The sequence below is a fragment of the Physella acuta genome, unplaced genomic scaffold (assembly GCF_028476545.2).
Source record: "Physella acuta isolate Inbredline_101_S28 unplaced genomic scaffold, ASM2847654v3 ptg001428l, whole genome shotgun sequence".
NCBI classification, from domain to species: domain Eukaryota; kingdom Metazoa; phylum Mollusca; class Gastropoda; family Physidae; genus Physella; species Physella acuta.
This window is the reverse complement of record NW_026732943.1, coordinates 172,405-192,204: the sequence shown is the minus strand read 5'-3', so window position 1 is coordinate 192,204 and position 19,800 is coordinate 172,405. Positions and strand designations below refer to the sequence as shown.

The following is a 19,800-nucleotide window of genomic DNA, read 5'->3' as shown; positions in this document are numbered from 1 at the left end:
TGACTTTTGGGTTAGCAGTCAAGAGTTCTGCCGTTAGGTAGATGACATCCCTGGGGTATAAAACTGCTAGTATTACTTGTGTTGGTTTTGAAAAGTCCTCTAGGTGGGCTAATTAAACCTAATTAATAGCAGATGGTTCATGTGGTGGCATCCCCCGTCCCTGTACATTGCAGTTACTCATGTCTCAATTTGAAATATGACAGACTTGCCAGACATTCACAAAGTGGTTTGTTAATGTGCTATCTCTATATACATTACAGTCTTATAAGAGTTAAAGCTACTACACAATGCATTATGCTTGGTTCTACTTGTGGTTTTTAATAATGCTAGACTTATTAAAAGATACTGTACAAGAATAAAGCATAGCTCTGCAGTCTGTTAAGGCATCTTCCAGCATTATACTAATACTAACAAAATGAAATGACAACGAGTAGTAGCTTCCATATAAAAATATTTAATAGTAAACAAGAGTAAAAAGGTTGGACATTTTAGGACACATTTTTATGATTATTATCTCAACACAATGATTGTGGTAAATATCTAAACAAATTATTGTGATAATATCTAAAATTATTATTACCTAAACAAATTATTGTGATAATATCTAAAATTATTATTACCTAAACAAATTATTGTGATAATATCTAAAATTATTGTTACCTAAACAAATTGAGATAATATCTATAATTATTGTGAAAAATATCTAAACAAATTATTGTGGTAAATATGTAAGTAATAATATAAGTAAACAATATCAGCCTACTTAACAGATAAACACATCATTATGTTAACCATCTTCATACACATGCTATACTGTAAATATTTAAATTGTTATATTAGCCTTTCACATACACATCTGGTGTGGTAACTATTCAAATATCTGTTATAATTAACCATTCACATGTGGTGTGGTATATATTCCAATTGTTATACTAACCATAGACATCCAAAACGGATAACGTTATGGCAAAAGGTCTGTTAATTTAACAGGTGCAGAGTTCTAAAAATCAACAGCTGCAGTAGAACAGATCTACAACCTGGTTGGACAATGCTGACAAAATCAAGGTGTGCTAATGTGGTTATACCTGAGCATGACAACTAACATCTATGCTACCAAACTCTGTGATTGGTAGCTAGAAAAAATAATAATTTATCAACTAATTAGGAATTTCTAAAAACAAAAATGTTAGAAACTTCTTAAAGAAAAGGTATATTTTCCAAAAACAATTATGAAAAAAAAAATTATTTAAAAAACTAAGAGTAATACTGTCAACAATGTTAAACTTTTAATATATCAAGTAACTTTGTAACCAACATCAAACTTTCAACACATCCAGTGGCCAACATCAAACTTTCAACACATCCAGTAAATGGCCAACATCAAACTTTCAACACATCCAGTGGCCAACATCAAACTTTCAACACATCCAGTGGCCAACATCAAACTTTCAACACATCAAGTAACTTTGTGGCCAACATCAAACTTTCAACACATCCAGTGGCCAACATCAAACTTTCAACACATCCAGTAAATGGCCAACATCAAACTTTCAACACATCCAGTGGCCAACATCAAACTTTCAACACATCCAGTAAATGGCCAACATCAAACTTTCAACACATCAAGTAACTTTGTGGCCAACATCAAACTTTCAACACATCCAGTGGCCAACATCAAACTTTCAACACATCCAGTAAATGGCCAACATCAAACTTTCAACACATCCAGTGGCCAACATCAAACTTTCAACACATCCAGTAAATGGCCAACACCAAACTTTCAACACATCCAGTGGCCAACATCAAACTTTCAACACATCCAGTAAATGGCCAACATCAAACTTTCAACACATCCAGAGGCCAACATCAAACTTTCAACACATCCAGTAAATGGCCAACATCAAACTTTCAACACATCAAGTAACTTTGTGGCCAACATCAAACTTTCAAGACATCCAGTAAATGGCCAACATCAAACCTTCAACACATCCATTAACTTTGTGGCCAGGCCGCCAACAAAACGCTTTTGTAAAAAGCTGTGGTGATCTCCCTCTACAGCCAACACCTGCAAGTTGTTGACATCAACTAGCCTGGCCAGTCCATAGTGAGTGTCCAGTTGATGGTCAGTCAGATGACCAGGTGAGCTGTTGACACGCACTAAAACTGTGGGTACTGGAGGGACAGAGAAAAGAATTTGAAAAATAAAAGATGAGTTTGTTATCTCTTAAAAGGAGGGAAATATGACAGGTAATTGTAATGTAATTTAATCGCATGGATTATTATGGTCTGATTGTCTAACTTAACACATCTATCATGTATTACCTTTACCCCTTACCCATTAACTACACCAGTGATACATTAAACCTACACCTGCCACACTCCTCACCCACAAACCTACACCTGCCACACTACCCAGCACAAACCTGCCACACACTCCCCACCCACAAATCTACACCTGCCACACACTCCCCACCCACAAACCTACACCTGCCACACACTCCCCACCCACAAACCTACACCTGCCACACTCCCCACCCACAAACCTACACCTGCCACACACTCCCCACCCACAACCTACACCTGCCACACTCCCCACCCACAAACCTACACCTGCCACACTCCCCACCCACAAACCTACACCTGCCACACTTCCCACCCACAAACCTACACCTGCCACACTTCCCACCCACAAACCTATGTCTGCCACACACTCCCCACCCACAAACCTACACCTGCCACACACTCCCCACCCACCAAACCTACACCTGCCACACACTCCCCACCCACAAACCTACACCTTCCACACTCAGCACAAACCTATCACACACTCTCCACCCACAAACCTACACCTGCCACACACTCCCCACCCACAAACCTACACCTGCCACACTCCCCACCCACAAACCTACACCTGCCACACACTCCCCACCCACAAACCTACACCAGCCACACACTCCCCACCCACAAACCTACACCTGCCACACTCCCCACCCACAAACCTACACCTGCCACACTCCCCACCCACAAACCTACACCTGCCACACACTCCCCACCCACAACCTACACCTGCCACACTCCCCACCCACAAACCTACACCTGCCACACTCCCCACCCACAAACCTACACCTGCCACACACTCCCCACCCACAACCTACACCTGCCACACACTCCCCACCCACAAACCTACACCTGACACACACTCCCCACCCACAACCTACACCTGCCACACTCCCCACCCACAAACCTACACCTGCCACACACTCCCCACCCACAAACCTACACCTGCCACCCACTCCCCACCCACAAACCTACACCTGCCGCAAAAATTCTACCCACAAACCTACACCTGCCGCAAAAATTCTACCCACAAACCTATGTCTGCCACACTTCCTATCCACAAACTTACACCTGCGACACTGTCAAACACAAGCCACCCACAAAACTATAGGGCCTAAATCCTACCTTCCTCCAAAAATTTAGGCTTATAGTTTCTCATCATCAGACCCATCTGCAGGAACCTCTCCGCCTTCTGCTTACGCAGCAGGAAAACAACCCTATCTGTAACATCCGCCACAGAACACGACGGCTCAGCCATGAAGAACTCAGGCACCACCTCCCTCAGCTCCTGGGTGTGGCTGCGGCATATCACAGACTGACCCAGGCCCTCACGTCCATCCTGACCCAGACCCGCATGTCCATCCTGACCCAGCCCTACACCAAAGTCCTGGTCAGTAACAAAGACCCCCTGGTCAGTAACAAAGACCCCCTGGTCAGTAACAAAGACCCCCTGGTCCTCCAAGTCGCAGGTCAGGTCCCCTGCATCAGGTTCCAGAAAACTACCCTCAGACAGGGACTTCCTGCAGTTGGAGCAGGATATGTCACATGACCTAGACGAGGCTATACGTTTCCTGTAAGAGTGTAGTTTCCGCAGCTTGAAAATCTTCTCAGACATCAGCCGCCATCTTTTTTTCATCCCGTAGGCAACACTAAAAAAAGACAAAATTTTAGTGGAATATTTTACTTGCTATGAAAGGCTTAAAAAAATTTCAACATGCTTTAGTATTCCAAAAAACCTTTTCTAAGATTACTTTCCTATTGCTTGATTGATTTTCTCAACAGGTCATGTGGTTGTAATGTCAAACTTGATAAAATAATGAAGCACAACAGCTAAAGAATCCACAACATAGCTAATCAATGTAGTCCCTTATCATGCCATGACTTTTCTTTTGCTATTAATAAGCATTATACAACAACCAGACTTGTGTTTTACGTGATAATCATAGCCTAAAGAGACTCTAAAGTGAATGAAATAACCTGATTTACTTCTAACATGTTTTAAATAATTTTCCCTTTTGGGACAGGGCCAATGAATTAGAGTTTATCTGTTTTGTAACCTTGGCATATAAACAGATAGTGTGGTCAGTTTAAGCCTAGGACATTTTTACTTTTTCTAATGCTAGTTGGGTTCCCATCAGAGCTGGGTGGACTCCGGGCATTTGGGTACTAGATCCGAACACATTTTAGGATAGCAGTATTGCACTCAAACCCCAGTTGATGATGCTGTTGTTTAATCATCTTTTTGTTTGAGCCCAAAACATGGGGCAGATGAAGTAGAGTTCATCTGTTTCAGAGAACTTGGCATATGAAGGAATAGTGTGCCCAGCCGCCTTTTTCCCAATGCAAGTTTGGTATCCATCAGAGCTGGGTGGACTCAGGGACATTCTACTGACTTGAACCCTGATTCAAACTCGAGACTTTCAGGTTAGCAGTCTATAATGTGTTACATATCACGTGGACTTACTCTAGCTTGATGTAGCCCAGGGATATATCCACAGCCATCTCAATCTGCTGCTCAGAGCTGGCCAGGGAGGTGAGCAGCGAGGCAGCGTGAGCAGTAGAAAACTCTGGCAGGTAAAGTCTGATGAAGGCCAGCAGCACAGCACAGGTGTAGCGCTGGGGACATTTTAAATTTTTTAAATATTTTACTGTGATGGTATCATCTAAAATGGATTTAAAAATGTAAGCTAACTAATGCTAACATGTTAGTATGTATAGCATTGGGGAATTTGTTTCAATATTTTACTGCGGTGGTTAGATCATTTTAAATTTAAATGGACGTAAAAATGTAAACTTAGTAAGGCTAGTATGTTAAGTATAGCATTGAGAAATCTTGTTTTAATATTTTACTGTGGTGGTTAGATAATTTTTAATGGGATTAAAAATGTAAACTTAGTACGGCTAATATGTTGAGTATAACATTGAGAAATTTTGTTTTAATATTTCACTGTGATAGTAGGATAATTTTAAAAGGAATTAAAAATATAATCTAAGTAACTAAGAAAATATGTTAATGAATTAAAGCATTGGTGAATTTTGTTTTAATATTTCACTATGGTGGTAGGATAATTTTAAAAGGACTTTAAAATGTAATCTAAGAAAGGACTATCATGTTAATTGAGGAATTTTGTTTCAATGTGGAAATAGGTTAGATTCTGTGATAACATTAGATTGACTATAAAAAATTCAAACTAAGTGATGCAAATATGTATTTATGGTAAAATACTGGAAAATGTTTTGAGGCAGAAATGATTCTGTGATAAAAGGACAGAATTTTGAATTAAAACTATGTTTGACACGATAGAGCTTTGGTTAAATGAGGTGGTTTATAGAGCTGAGGTCAGTTCAGTTTTTGTAATAATACAGGGATCAATTTTGTGAGAAATTTATGAATTGAAGATTAGTATTAAAAAGTAACCTGGGTTTTTGACTGTTTTTATAACTTCAGGATTTATGATGAGGATTATAACTTTACCTGGATTTATGATGAGGTTTATATCTTTACCTGGATTTATGATGAGGTTTATAACTTTACCTGGATTTATGATGAGGATTATAACTATCTGGATTTATGATGAGGATTATAACTTTACCTGGATTTATGATGAGGATTATAACTATCTGGATTTATGATGAGGATTATAACTTTACCTGGATTTATAATGAGGATTATAACTATCTAGATTTATGACTTTTGGCTAAAACTGAACTAAAGAGCTAGAAACAATGGATGTGAAAACCTGCTTACCTCATACAGACTTTTATTTCTGGGGACAAACGTCATCTCATGATCAAAGTGGGCTGTCACATATCCAGGGCTGCCGTCTAGGTAGATCAGGGTCTGTAGCTAAGGAGGGTTCAAAGGTCAGATATCATTAGCTTCATGTAGCTTTAGTTAGGGGCTTTCTTTAGGGTGATGGTGGGGGCATGATGGTGGGGTGTGGTGGTGGGGCATGGTGTGATAGTTGGATGTGATTGTTAAACCATGAGTTAAACCATGAGTTTAAACATGAGTTTAACTAGGTTGTAGTAGTAATGAGCTGTTAGACTAGCACAAGCTTGCAAGAGATCTTACAACTAAATGGTGGATTGTATGGGTGTTGAGCTGTTAGATCTACCTAAGACTAGCACCTTTTCAAGAGATCTTACAACTAGTTTTACCTTGTCCGTGCCCTGCAGCAGTGTTGCCATCTCATGAGCTATCACAGCACCAAACGAGTACCCAGCCAAGTGAAACACCCCTGTAGGACAGTGTTGGCTGATCTCTTCTAAATAAAATCTGAAACAGATGTCTCTCTCTCAATACATTTCATGCAGCTCAATCATCTTCATTAAAAGTATTTGATTATTCAACATAGAATATTAACAAATTTGTGTAGTGAAACAAAATTAATTACTTGGCCATGGAGCTAATTCCTTCTTCACTAATGAGAGGGGCTTGGCTGGAACACTGGATGCCCAGAACTGGTAGCCTCAGGTTTTCTCCCAGCAGTTTCAGGCACTCCACAGTTCCTGGAGGAAGGAAGGGGATCACTGATTTTTAGATCAGGGCAACTGACTGGGTAGAGTTTAATGGCAAACACCCCCCAGTTTTACAAAAAAAAGTTGAATTTCCAACAAGGATTTGGGTGGTGTAGCAGTAGATTGCACACTTGGTAACATGAACAGTGTGTGTTCGGTAACAGAGGTTAAGACTGTAGGTCAGATACTGACTGATCAATGACCAACCCCTCCCCCCAATCTCACACCATGCCATCCCATCGCTAGCTAATATAGAGCCCATAATGTGTTACAGATATCCTGGCAGCTCACAAAATGTATGCAATATGTTTTTATTTCTGGTGTGTCTGGCTTAAAAAGCCCAGGTCAAGTTGATTATGCCTGTAAAAAAAAATAAACAAGATTGCTTCAATGTGTACACGGACAGTGGCAGGTTATAAGTACCCATTATAGGATGTACAATATAGAGTGGGGTCCCATTGGTGCAGTCGTTCAGTGGAACAATGGTCTCAGCCAGGGGCGGGGCGGTCACATCCAGCAGAGCTGAGCCCAGCTGAAATCCTCGCGTAAACATAACAGGAAACTCAATCTCAACTGTCAACCTGAAACAAGGGCAACAACCAGTTATTAAAGGGAAGCAACTCTTAGGATTTTTTAGCTATTATTTACAAAAAACTAAATACAGTGTTTTATTTTTACAAATGAAAGCTTAAAGTTGGGCAAATAAACAATCTAGCTGCTATAAAATTAATAATCCTAAAGGTGAACGGCTCGTAATTAATGTAGACTACATAAAGCAAGTAATTAATGTAGAGTACATAAAGCTAGTAGTTAATGGAGTTACATACAGTTTATAAATAATGGAGACTACATAACATAGAGCTAGTAATTAATGTAGACTACATAAAGCTAGTGATTAATGTAGAGTATAAAAAGCTAGTAATTAATGTAGACTACATAAAGCAAGTAATTAATGCTAATACTAGCTTAAAGCTAGTAATTAATGGAGGTACATACAGTTTGTAAATAATGGAGACTACACACTTAGACTAAACTAATGCAGACTTGAAACCTGTGATTAAAGCAAACTTAAAGCATGTAAATTACTGTAGACTTACCTTGTGGAGTTGTCCTCTGCTGTGTCTAAAGACTTCTTACCCAGCAGGTCAATGTCCATGTCACATGACAAAAGCTTGACCGTTGGCGTCTGGACCTCTGAGTTGAGGGAAACAGGAAACAGCTCTGGGTAGATCTCCAGGCTGGACTGGCGCCTCTGGCTCCCAGCCAGATGAGGGCTTGTCATTGCCAATGTTTCAGGGAATACCTGTCACAGAGTTCAAAGTTCATGAGACTAATGTAATACTGGAAGATTTGTGGGGGTTACACCTGTGTGTTAATGACAATAATAGGTTCTTCTTAAAAAAGGGTGTTGGTAATTTGCATACTACCATAAATGTAATCTTCTTAAAAAATGGGGTGCTAGTACTTAGTTTACTACTGATTAGCATAAATTGCCAATATCGCCAATATCAATACTAATCTCATCCCTGAATAAGTCAGGTGCTGTTCAGGCTTTAGGGTCTAGGGATGTCGTCTAGCTGAGAACTAAAGGTGTTAGGCTAGCCATCACAAGCTCTTCCCAACTTTTGCAATTATTTGATTTAAAAATAAATTACTACCTTAAATTTTTATTTTAGCCTAAAAAGTAATTTTGCTGCTTTGTTGTTCAAGTCACCATGGATTGATATAGAGGAGAAATGACAATACAATCATTCTCTCCCACCATAGATATAATGACAGAGAATTAAAAGACAGAACTACAAGATACACTTAAGGTACCCACTTAAATGCTACTGGTGTTTGTTTTACAAAATAGAATCAACTGACATAACCATAAAACAGACTGAACTTAACATATGCATGTAATGTTTCAGTGGATGAGTGGTCATTAAGAGTACACCATTACCTTTCTGTAGTGAAGCACCATTTTGGAACCTGACGGTCAATGGGATAAGTAGAGTTTACCTGTTTGTGTAACCTTGTAAATGAAAGAGATAGTGTGGTCAGCACTATGCCCAGCCACCTTTACTTTCCCTAATATGAGTTAGGTATCATCAGAGCTGGGTGAACTCACAGATATTCTACTAACTTGAACATAGATTTGAACTCTAGACTTTCAGGTTAGCAGTCTAGTGCTCCACTGCCATACTAGGCCATCCCCATGTCATCCACTGAAGGAGAATTAACTGAGAAAAGAGAAACTGATGTACACTAACAAACCATCATCATCTTCTACCATTAGTCCCAAAGATACATGGGGCAGATGAAGTAGATTTCATCTCAATCAATGACATCGGCATATGAAGGGATAGTATGCTCAGCACTATGTCCAGCTAGTTTTGAGTCAAGTACTCAACAGGGCTGGGTGGACTCAGGAGTTTCCTGCAGTGAGTCCGAAACAAGATCCAAACTAGAGACCTTCAGTCTAGAGGTCAAGCACTCTACCATTCGACCACATACTTACAAACGCAGGCATGGTTTCCGTGGCAGAGTGGCTCTGGTGGGTCATGGCTGAGTGCAAGTACTGAACCACGCTGGACTCCTGACCAGTCAGGGAGCTCAGGATCTGTGAGGGGGAGAGTTGCCTGGACATGAACACATCAACCACCACGTGTTCACTGGGCTGGGAGTTGGGGGGCAATTTTTTCACACTGGCGATGGATTGGTAGAAACAGGTTTCATTGCCTGCGCAGTATTCAGCAGTTATCTAGGGGATACATGGAAAAAATGTAAAAAAAAAATATTTGTTGAGAATAAAGAAATTTTAAACAATTTACTATCATGCAATAAATTAAAAAAAAAGAAAAAGAGGTTTTAAATATGTAGTGGTTAAAATAAAATATAGGGATGGATCATAAAATTAACTGTAGCTACAACACTCAATACAGAAAATCATAATGATTAATATATCAATGATTTAAAATTGATTTTCTACATTACATTGAAGTAAAGCCTTAAAATTAGAGACATTTTTAGATGAATCCAATGAAACCAAATCTAACCAAACCATTCAACCCGTACAACCAACCCATTCTACCAACACCTCACCACCTCATTCAACCAATATCTCACCACATCATTCAATTCAATATCTCACCACATCATTCAACCCAATAGCTCACATTATTCAACACATAACTCACCAACCCTTTCAACCCAATATTTCCCCAACCCATTCAACCCAAATCTCACCAACCAATTCAACCCAATATCTCACCAACCCATTTAACCCAAATCTCACCAACCCATTCAACCCAATATCTCACCAACCCATTCAACCCAAATCTCACCAACCCATTCAACCCAAATCTCACCAATCTATTTTACCCAAATCTCACCAAGCCATTCAACCCAATATCTCACCAACCCATTCAACCCAAATCTCACCAACCCATTCAACCCAAATCTTACCAACCCATTTAACCCAAATCTCACCAACCCATTCAACCCAAATCTCACCAACCCATTCAACCCAAATCTCACCAACCCATTCAACCCAAATCTCACCAATCTATTTAACCCAAATCTCACCAACCCATTCAACCCAATATCTCACCAACCCATTCAACCCAATATTTCACCAACCCATTCTACCCATACCTCACCACATCATTCAACCCAATATCTCAACAACCCATTTTTCCAATACCTCACTACATTATTTAACCTAATATGATCTAACCACATCATTAAGCGCCAAAAGATGCTGCGTGAATTCTGTCTCAAACTTCTGCCTGTGTCGGCCAGTCAGGGTAAGAAAATGGTGGACCACATAACAGGCATCAAGGCTGTGAATGCTCAGATTCTTCAAGAAACAGCTCATGCCGATGTTCTGTAGAGGGTTGATGTTGCCACACAGCACCAAAGTGCCGGAGAAGTCCACAAGAGACAGGAACTCTTCTACTTCTAGAACAAACAAAAGTGGTTCATCTTTTAATTAAACATAAATTTAAAAACAATTTCTTAAAATAAACATTTATGGTATCATTACAAAAGTAATATTACTCTACTGGAAATTTAATATATAATGCAGGTTGTCTCAAACTGACTTGAAAATGATGAAGTTGCTCAAAAAGATTCCCATAAAAACATAATAAAATGTGAAACATTTGCATGCATCTGATGATAAAGTATTACATACCCCAGTAACATTTTAACAAATGACAAAGTTTGGCAAAACGCTTCCACCAACTCTAGCTTCATTTTATCTTTATTGGGTATCTCTCAGTATTTCTCCAGTACTCACCATCCCACTGGTACATGACCCCAGTACTCACCATCCTGCTGGTACATGACCCCAGTACTCACCATCCTGCTGGTACATGACCCCAGTACTCACCATCCCACTGGTACTTGACCCCAGTACTCACCATCCTGCCTGTACATGACCCCAGTACTCACCATCCTGCTGGTACATGACCCCATTACTCACTATCCTGCTGGTACATGACCCCAGTACTCACCATCCTGCCTGTACATGACCCCAGTACTCACCATACATGACCCCAGTATTCACCAACCATTAAGTACATGACCCCAGTACTCACCATCCTGCTGGTACATGACGACCATGCTACACCCATGACCCCAGTACTCACCATCCTGCTGGTACATGACCCCAGTACTCACCATCCTGCTGGTACATGACCCCCGTACTCACCATCCTGCTGGTACATAACACTCACCATCCTGCTGGTACATGACCCCAGTACTCACCATCCTGCTGGTACATGACCCCCGTACTCACCATCCTGCTGGTACATGACCCCAGTACTCACCATCCTGCTGGTACATGACCCCAGTACTCACCATCCTGCTGGTACATGACGACCATGCTACACCCATGACCCCAGTACTCACCATCCTGCTGGTACATGACCCCAGTACTCACCATCCTGCTGGTACATGATGACCATGCTACACCCATGACCCCAGTACTCACCATCCTGCTGGTACATGACCCCAGTACTCACCATCCCGCTGGTACATGACCCCAGTACTCACCATACATGACCCCAGTACTCACCATCCCACTGGTACATGACCCCATTACTCACCATCCTGCCTGTACATTGACCCCAGTACTCACCATCCTGCTGGTACATGACGACCAAGCTACACCTCTCCCCCCCAGTCTGGGGCAGCACTGATAAAGCTGAGACTGGCTCGCTGAGGACGACAGAGCTGGGCACCAGGGTGTGGAGGTCGTCCCTGACGGAGGGGATGCTGGAGGATGTGATGATCTGCTTACACCCCAGTCTGCCAGCTAGGAACATCAACACTGCTGGGTCATGGTCTGGGGAAAAAAAATTTTTTAACCCTTTACAGTCCGCTTTTTGTAATTATTTTTACCTCTCCACAAGTCCAAGTAAAGGGAAAAAACCTCTAAAAACTGTTTCATAGAATTGATTTATTAAAAAATCCACCTTCATTTAAAAATGAATACAAAATGTAATTCATAGACAATTGGATGCAGATATTATTGTGCCTTACTTTTAATTACCCTAACATGTCACCATTAACAAGCTGCACCAAACTTAATAGTGAAAACAAAAAGGTCATAAACAGAACAGGTGTTTTTGGGAGAATAGGACTGTACCATATAGGAAAAATCTCAGGCACATTTGAGCACATATAATTGTTTAAGTCAATTTCCATTACATACTTTATGAAATATATTTATAGAGAGTTCATGTGAGCCATAAGCACAAGAAAATAGTCATCTAATAGTCTTTTTTAAGTAAATGTCAAGATACATATGAGATGGTGTGTTTGGTAGTAGAACATAAAATAAATAAACCTTAAGTCTTCACGTATATTAGGTATATGTTAAATATCTTCTTATATTGGTTTTGGGTAGTTTAACCACAAAATAAATATATTAAACTTGAAAAGTTTATGGTAAATGTAAGCTATTGCACAGCTAGTGATACATGGTTTCTTAAAAATTACATTTAAATTTAAATCGACTATCAACATTTGATATGAAGAACTTGAAATTAATTAAATAATTTTATTACCCATACAACTAGAAAACAACAGGCTCACACAAAATATGAACACTTACAAATAGGAGGCTGTATCAACAGGATCTTGTCCTTCAGGTGTTCCTTGCTGGCGCCGCCCAGCTCTTCTAATATGTACATGGCTATTAATAGACTGACAGCATTCTCCAGGTGACTAAAACAACAGGGGTGACTCATTGACAGCCTGGCATGCGTTACTGCAGTATCTGTAACATAACAAAATTTACATAATATATTCTGGTACAGAAGATTCCTTCAATAAGGTAAAGCAAGTATCAAAATATTTAGAAAGAGATTGAATAATTTTTTCAAAATGACTTACCACTAAATAGTACAAAACCCAAGATGTTTTTGTTGTCCCTCTGTGTGGCATGATAAAGTAACAAATTCCCTGATGCCCTGCCCCTCTGTTGACCAAATGGGCTTCTGTGGTCGTTGAGATGAACAACTAAGGCTGTATCTAGTTTAGATAGCGTCATCAGCTGATACGGATCATTTTCCTGGGCTAAATCAATGGTCTTGGATGATACGAATTCCTTTAGAACTAATTCCTTATGCACATCTGCATTCTTGACCACAGCATCTTGGACCACATCTCTGTCCACATCTTTTTTGACCACATCATAGACCACATCATAGACCACATCTTTGACCAAAGCTTCTTTTACCAAATCTTTGCTCACATCATCATTGACTGCGTCTTTGACCACATCTTTGACCACATCTTTGACCACATCATCAACCACATCATTGACCACATCTTTTACCAAATCTTTGCTCACATCTTTATCATTGACTGCATCCTTGGTCACATCATCCTTGGTAACATCATCCTTGGTAACATCATCCTTGACCACATCATCTTTGACCACATCATCTTTGACCACATCATCTTTGACCACATCATCTTTGACCACATCATCTTTGACCACATCATCTTTGACCACATTATCTTTGACCACATTATCTTTGACCACATCATCTTTGACCACATCATCTTTGACCACATCATCTTTGACCACATCATCTTTGACCACATCATCTTTGACCACATCATCTTTGACCACATCATCTTTGACCACATCTTTGACCACATCCTTGACCACATCTTTGACCACATCATCTTTGACCACATCATCCTTGGCCACATCTTTGACCACATCTTTGACCACATCATCTTTGACCACATCTGTGATGATACCATCCTTGACCACACCTTCATCATTGAACACTCCTTCATCCTTAACTACACCATCATTGATCACACCATCCTTGACATCATATCCATTCTTTAAAAAATCCCCAACACTTTTCTCAACAAGACAACTATCCTTGCCCACATCACCAGACAGAGGACCCAAGCATGAAGAAATCTTCCAGCTGCTCTCAGTGGCAGCAAACACCATCCTACTTTCCATCTCCTCCACAGAAGCTGAAGACATACAACTCTCCACCTCGGGTGTTGACCCACCAGAATACGTGTACGTCCCACTGGAGCTGTCCTCATTGTACATACACAGAGACGCGTTCTTCATGATGTTGCACACCTCACTATCAACAGATTCCTCAGTGGAACCAGACACTTGTTCAATGAAGCATCTGGGGTCAGGGTTCATCTGGGTAAGCATAGACACAGGAATGAAAAATTTATCCTGGTCTTCTTGTGAGATGGAGGGTTGAACGCAATGTGTGGGGATGACTTGATGGGGGTGGGGATTATCCTTAGGGTCACTGGGAGGAGTCTCAGGCATGACCGCCTTCAAGTTTGTTAAATCAATCTGCGGAGGTTTCAGGACTGAGGGGTCTGGAAGCGCTGGAACTAGTTCACGTGAGGAACTCTGGCAAGGGGATGGGGTGATGACAATTTTGGGCAGGCTGCTGACCAACAGGCAGCTGAAGTTGTCGCTGGATGATGTGTTCACTACGGGAGTTTTGAAACCACAGAGCTCAGGGGTTTCAAATGAGATCAAATCAAAGTTGGAACTTTTGTCCATGGGAGTTGCTGAAAGCTCATCAGCAGAGGCAGGTATGTTAAGGCTTTCTTTAAGCATGCAGGGATAGGCATCAGGGGAGAGATCCATTACTGGTGAGAAGAAGTGAAAGGAGTTTTCATTTCTGAATTTAGAAAGTTCATCCTCAAGGGATGTGTTTTTGTCAAGCTTGGAGAGCTGGACGTGATGAGTCCGAGAAATATCTGGGTGAGCGGATGTCAGGTATGTGAGCAGCTCCTGGCCATTCTCAAACTTGAACACGTGCCCGTGTTGGCTGTACACGTATGCAGAAAAAGCGTTTGTGTACATGTCCTTTTCATCATCTCGTACAATAGAAATTAAATACAGATCTCCATCCTGGTGTCTGGTGTCCTGGTAATTTGTTGCGTCCCCTGCAACAGGTTTGTTCTGAGGTTGAACATGGGCTACAACACAGCCGAGGATGTTGACAATGTTGTTTAAGGTTTCTGTGAACATGTCATCAAGGCTCAGACAAAAGCAGGTGCTCATCATGGCAGGGTGGGGGTCATGGTTACCATCCCCATGAACATCAACTTCAAGCTTGTTGCTGGCAGTCAATGAGCAGTGGGAGATCTGAAACATGGCTTCTTGCTCGAATAAATTAAATTTTGTAGCTTCGTCTTGCTGGAAGATTTTGGCGTTGACTTTGGCCATGATTTCCATCTCAGCGTTGACCAACAGGGGCTCCCAGCTGCTGATCTGGGTCACGTCGCCCCAGTATTTTTTAAAGACGACATAAACCCTGGCCAGGTGGGTTGCTAGGATTTCCTCCACACCACGACACATGATTGTCAGGGCAGCTGTGACGTCAGCACAGGGTGTGACGTGGTCCAGGTTCCTGTCCCTCAGCACCACGTTCAAGTTGGATTCTGTTTTATGCATCATGCTGGGAACTGATCCACAGCCTGAGTGAGCTCGGTACATGCACAACACATACGGAGATGAAGAGCTTGGTAGTTTTCTAGGAGTGACAAACACAACTAGTACAGCTTCTTGTTGAAATATTTTCAAAAGATTCCCCAAAGTCTCGGAAAAGTTGCTGTGCAGCTCAACACAAGCTAGAAATCTAAATTTACACGCACTGGCCGTGGGCAGGGTGGCGGTGATGGCGTCAACATCACAAGCAGCGACATCTTGCATTTCAGCCTCCCTGTTAGAAATAGATTCTAGATTCTCACCATCCTCATCAAACTGAAACACTGAAGACGGGAATGAGGCTTTGGGTATTGGCGTTGGCGGCACCTCCATCTTGATCTTCTTCTTGCGGGAGATGTCAGTGGAGAACCTGACCTGTTTGGTGGCGCGCTTGTCCTCCAGGAGATCCCTGTGGGTGCCGGACTGCTTCATGCAGCAGGTTGGCTTGCCCTTGATGTACTGCAGGCTTTCCCAGTGGGCTGACAGAGTCTGGGGCATGGGTCCCAGCTGGAAGAAGTCTGGACTGGATTTGGGTTTGGTGCTCTGAAGCATGAATCCCCCACAGACAATGATTCCTGGAATTTATAGATAATTTTTTTAAAGTCCTGAATTAATGAATAAAATATTTAATTAAAACCTGTAACTTATGTGTGCATTACTTTTTTTAAATCCTGGAATTTATGTACACATTTTTTTTTATTCCTTGAATTTCTGGATAAATTATTCTTTCAGGAATAAAATTTGTTTAAAAATGCAGAAAAAAAAATCCCACTGAGATTTAATTCCTGACATTTTGTGATACAAACTCAAATTATTTTTTTAAAATGTGAATACAATATCCAGTTTAAACTGTTTGATGTTATAATGACACTTTAATAACCATAGGATTTGAGCTTATTTCATCAACTCTTCACCGCTAATTGTAGATAAAGCAACACTGAATTTTTTCCAAATGCGCTTCATTCAAGAATTTATAGTCTAAATGTGTTTAAAATTGCCGTTGCTTATCTATTTTAAGTGTATTGTTACAAAATGATTTCTCAAATGTAATCCCATTTGTTTTAATCCTAGTTTTTGAGATCTAGAGTACCAAGCTAAACAAGATCAAAACTACAGTGTAGCCAAATGTATAACCTAGAGTACCAATCTAAACATGATTAAAAATACAGTGTAGCCAAATGTATAACCTAGAGTACCAATCTAAACAAGATTAAAAATACAGTGTAGCCAAATGTATAACCTAGAGTACCAATCTAAACAAGATCAAAACTACAGTGTAGCCAAATGTATAATCAAGAGTACCAATCTAAACAAGATCAAAACTACAGTGTAGCCAAATGTATAACCTAGAGTACCAATCTAAACAAGATTCAAACTTCAGTGTAGCCAAAAATATAATCTATATTGCCAATCTAAACAAGATTCAAACTACAGTGTAGCCAAATGTATAACATAGAGTACCAATCTAAACAAGATTCAAACTTCAGTGTAGCCAAAAATATAATCTATATTGCCAATCTAAACAAGATTCAAACTTCAGTGTAGCCAAATGCATATTCTAGAATGCCAGTCTAACCAACTGTAACTTAACTACACACCTGCATTGTAGTCTACGCAGCACTTGAGCTGAACTTGCTTCCTCTCCTTCTTTAACTTTCTCAGGGCCACAGCTAGAATGTTCTGGTGCTTGACTGCATCCCACACCAGGCGGAAAGGGTTGATGACGTCAAAGAAATGCTTGTAGATGATTGACAGGTTGCAGAGGACTTCCTCTGGGCTGTTTAAGGCCACAGAGCAAGGGGAGGCTGCAGATCTGTTGACAGGTGAAAGATGACAGGAGGTGGTGGCATGACAGGTGAGAGATGACAGGAGGTGGTGGCATGACAGGTGAGAGATGACAGGAGGTGGTGGCATGACAGGTGAGAGATGACAGGAGGTGGTGGCATGACAGGTGAGAGATGACAGGAGATGGTGGCATGATGACAGGTGAAAGATGATAAGAGATGGTGGCATGATGACAGGAGGTGGTGGCACGATGACAGGAGGTGGTGGCATGATGACAGGAGGTGGTGGCATGATGACAGGAGGTGGTGGCATGATGACAGGAGGTGGTGGCATGATGACAGGAGGTGGTGGCATGATGACAGGAGGTGGTGGCATGATGACAGGAGGTGGTGGTATGATGACAGGAGGTGGTGGCATGGTGACAGGAGGTGGTGGCATGATGACAGGAGGTGGTGGCATGATGACAGGAGGTGGTGGCATGATGACAGGAGGTGGTGGCATGATGACAGGAGGTGGTGGCATGATGACAGGAGGTGGTGGCATGATGACAGGAGGTGGTGGCATGATGACAGGAGGTGGTGGCATGATGACAGGAGGTGGTGGCATGATGACAGGAGGTGGTGGCATTATGACAGGAGGTGGTGGCATGATGACAGGAGGTGGTGGCATGATGATATGGTGAGAAATGACAGGAGGTGGCATGATGACAGGAGGTGGTGGCATGATGACACGGTGAGAAATGACAGGAGGTGGTGGCATGATGACAGGATTGATGTGGGTGTTGTTACTGTTGGTGTCAGCATGTGTTGTCAGTGTGCATTGGAAGCGTGTTGTCAGGAAGCATTGTCAGTGAGCGTTGTCAGCGTGCACTGTCCGTTAGTACGCTGTTGTCAGAGAACGAGTATGTTGTAAGCTTTGTCAGCCTGCACTGTTGTTAGCTTATGTCGTTGTCAGGGTGCTGTTGTCAGAGAACGAGTATGTTGATACTAGTAAGTGTTGCTGTCAGCGTGTGATGCTGTCAGCTTACCTTGATTTTAGCGAGTATTGTTGTCAGTGTAATCAGCTAGATTACCAATATAGGATTGTAAGGTTCTAAATAGGTGTTATATATTTTTACTTCAATCATTGTAATCCTTAGAATACTCGTTTATTTTATTAAACACAATTCATTAAGACTACAACAATAAATACATTTGAACAAGAAATTACCTATCTAGAGATGAGTAGTTTTTATCCAGCAGTGTATAGCTGCCTTGTAGAAGGCAGTGACCAACTGGGAATTTAAAAAAACAGATCACATATTTAGATCTGACACAATATATTAAAAACAAAGGGTGGCAGCTTTAGTTAATTTTAGGTCATTAAAGCTAATTCTCTGGTCTCATTTTTTTCAGCCCCACATCCATCTCTCTATTTTAATATATTTTAAAACTAAGTTCAAAAGATATGTGTCGAAAAATTTAAGGGTAGATAATATTCCACCTAAAAAAAATTCTAATTTTAATGATTATTTCCCTTGATACCATGATAACTTACCTTTCTCAACACAAAAACTACTAGATGAGCGAAACACACAAGCCTGTATCTTGCCTTCAACATGCCCAGGTAAGTCTGTACAACAAGACTCTTGAATGCCAACATCTCTCAACTCTAAAACTTTGCCACTCATTTCCTACACAAATACATTCAAGATGTATAAAGTGCTGAAGCTGAAATACTTTTGTGTTATTTCTTCTGCTTGAAGATTGTCTTAACTACTTAAGCTATTAATACATTTGACTTTGCTTTTTGCTTAAAGTGTATATATGAAACAAAATACCCACCTCCATGATTATAGTCAACAATAGACCATCTCTAAACACAAGGTCAACAATCAAATACCCACCTTCTCCAAACATGAGGTCAACAATTACCCACCTTCTACAAAAAAGAGGTCAACAAATACCCACCTTCTCCAAACATAAGGTCAACAAATACCCACCTTCTCCAAAAATGAGGTCAACAAATACCCACCTTCTCCAAACATGAGGTCAACAAATAATTCCCACCTTCTCCAAACAAGAGGTCAACAAATACCCACCTTCACCAAACAAGAGGTCAACAAATACCCACCTTCACCAAACATGAGGTCAACAAATACCCACCTTCTCCAAACATGAGGTCAA

General features: G+C 40.9%; 1 protein-coding gene across 1 annotated transcript; it reads right to left on the bottom strand.

The window, feature by feature from the left end:
* Positions 1 to 1,938: 1,938 nt before the first annotated feature.
* On the bottom strand, positions 1,939 to 19,464 carry LOC131927673 (uncharacterized). The gene is made up of 17 exons (XM_059283429.1): positions 19,459 to 19,464; positions 19,172 to 19,307; positions 18,845 to 18,908; positions 17,449 to 17,663; positions 13,246 to 16,425; positions 12,965 to 13,129; positions 11,987 to 12,193; positions 10,580 to 10,803; positions 9,362 to 9,604; positions 7,956 to 8,161; positions 7,282 to 7,439; positions 6,735 to 6,849; positions 6,499 to 6,616; positions 6,086 to 6,184; positions 4,802 to 4,953; positions 3,463 to 3,986; positions 1,939 to 2,172 (listed from the first exon to the last, which is right to left on the bottom strand). Exons 1-17 carry the CDS (start codon positions 19,462 to 19,464, stop codon positions 1,973 to 1,975), a joined length of 6,012 nt encoding a protein of 2,003 aa, XP_059139412.1. The 3' UTR covers positions 1,939 to 1,972.
* Between the last annotated feature and the right edge of the window lie 336 nt (positions 19,465 to 19,800).

Coding starts and splice junctions, on each gene's coding strand:
- LOC131927673 (XM_059283429.1), bottom strand. Junction 12,194..12,964: donor GTTGATACAGCCTCCTATTT/GTAAGTGTTCAT, acceptor TTTTTTCCCCAG/ACCATGACCCAGCAGTGTTG. Junction 2,173..3,462: donor GCCTAAATTTTTGGAGGAAG/GTAGGATTTAGG, acceptor CTGTCCCTCCAG/TACCCACAGTTTTAGTGCGT.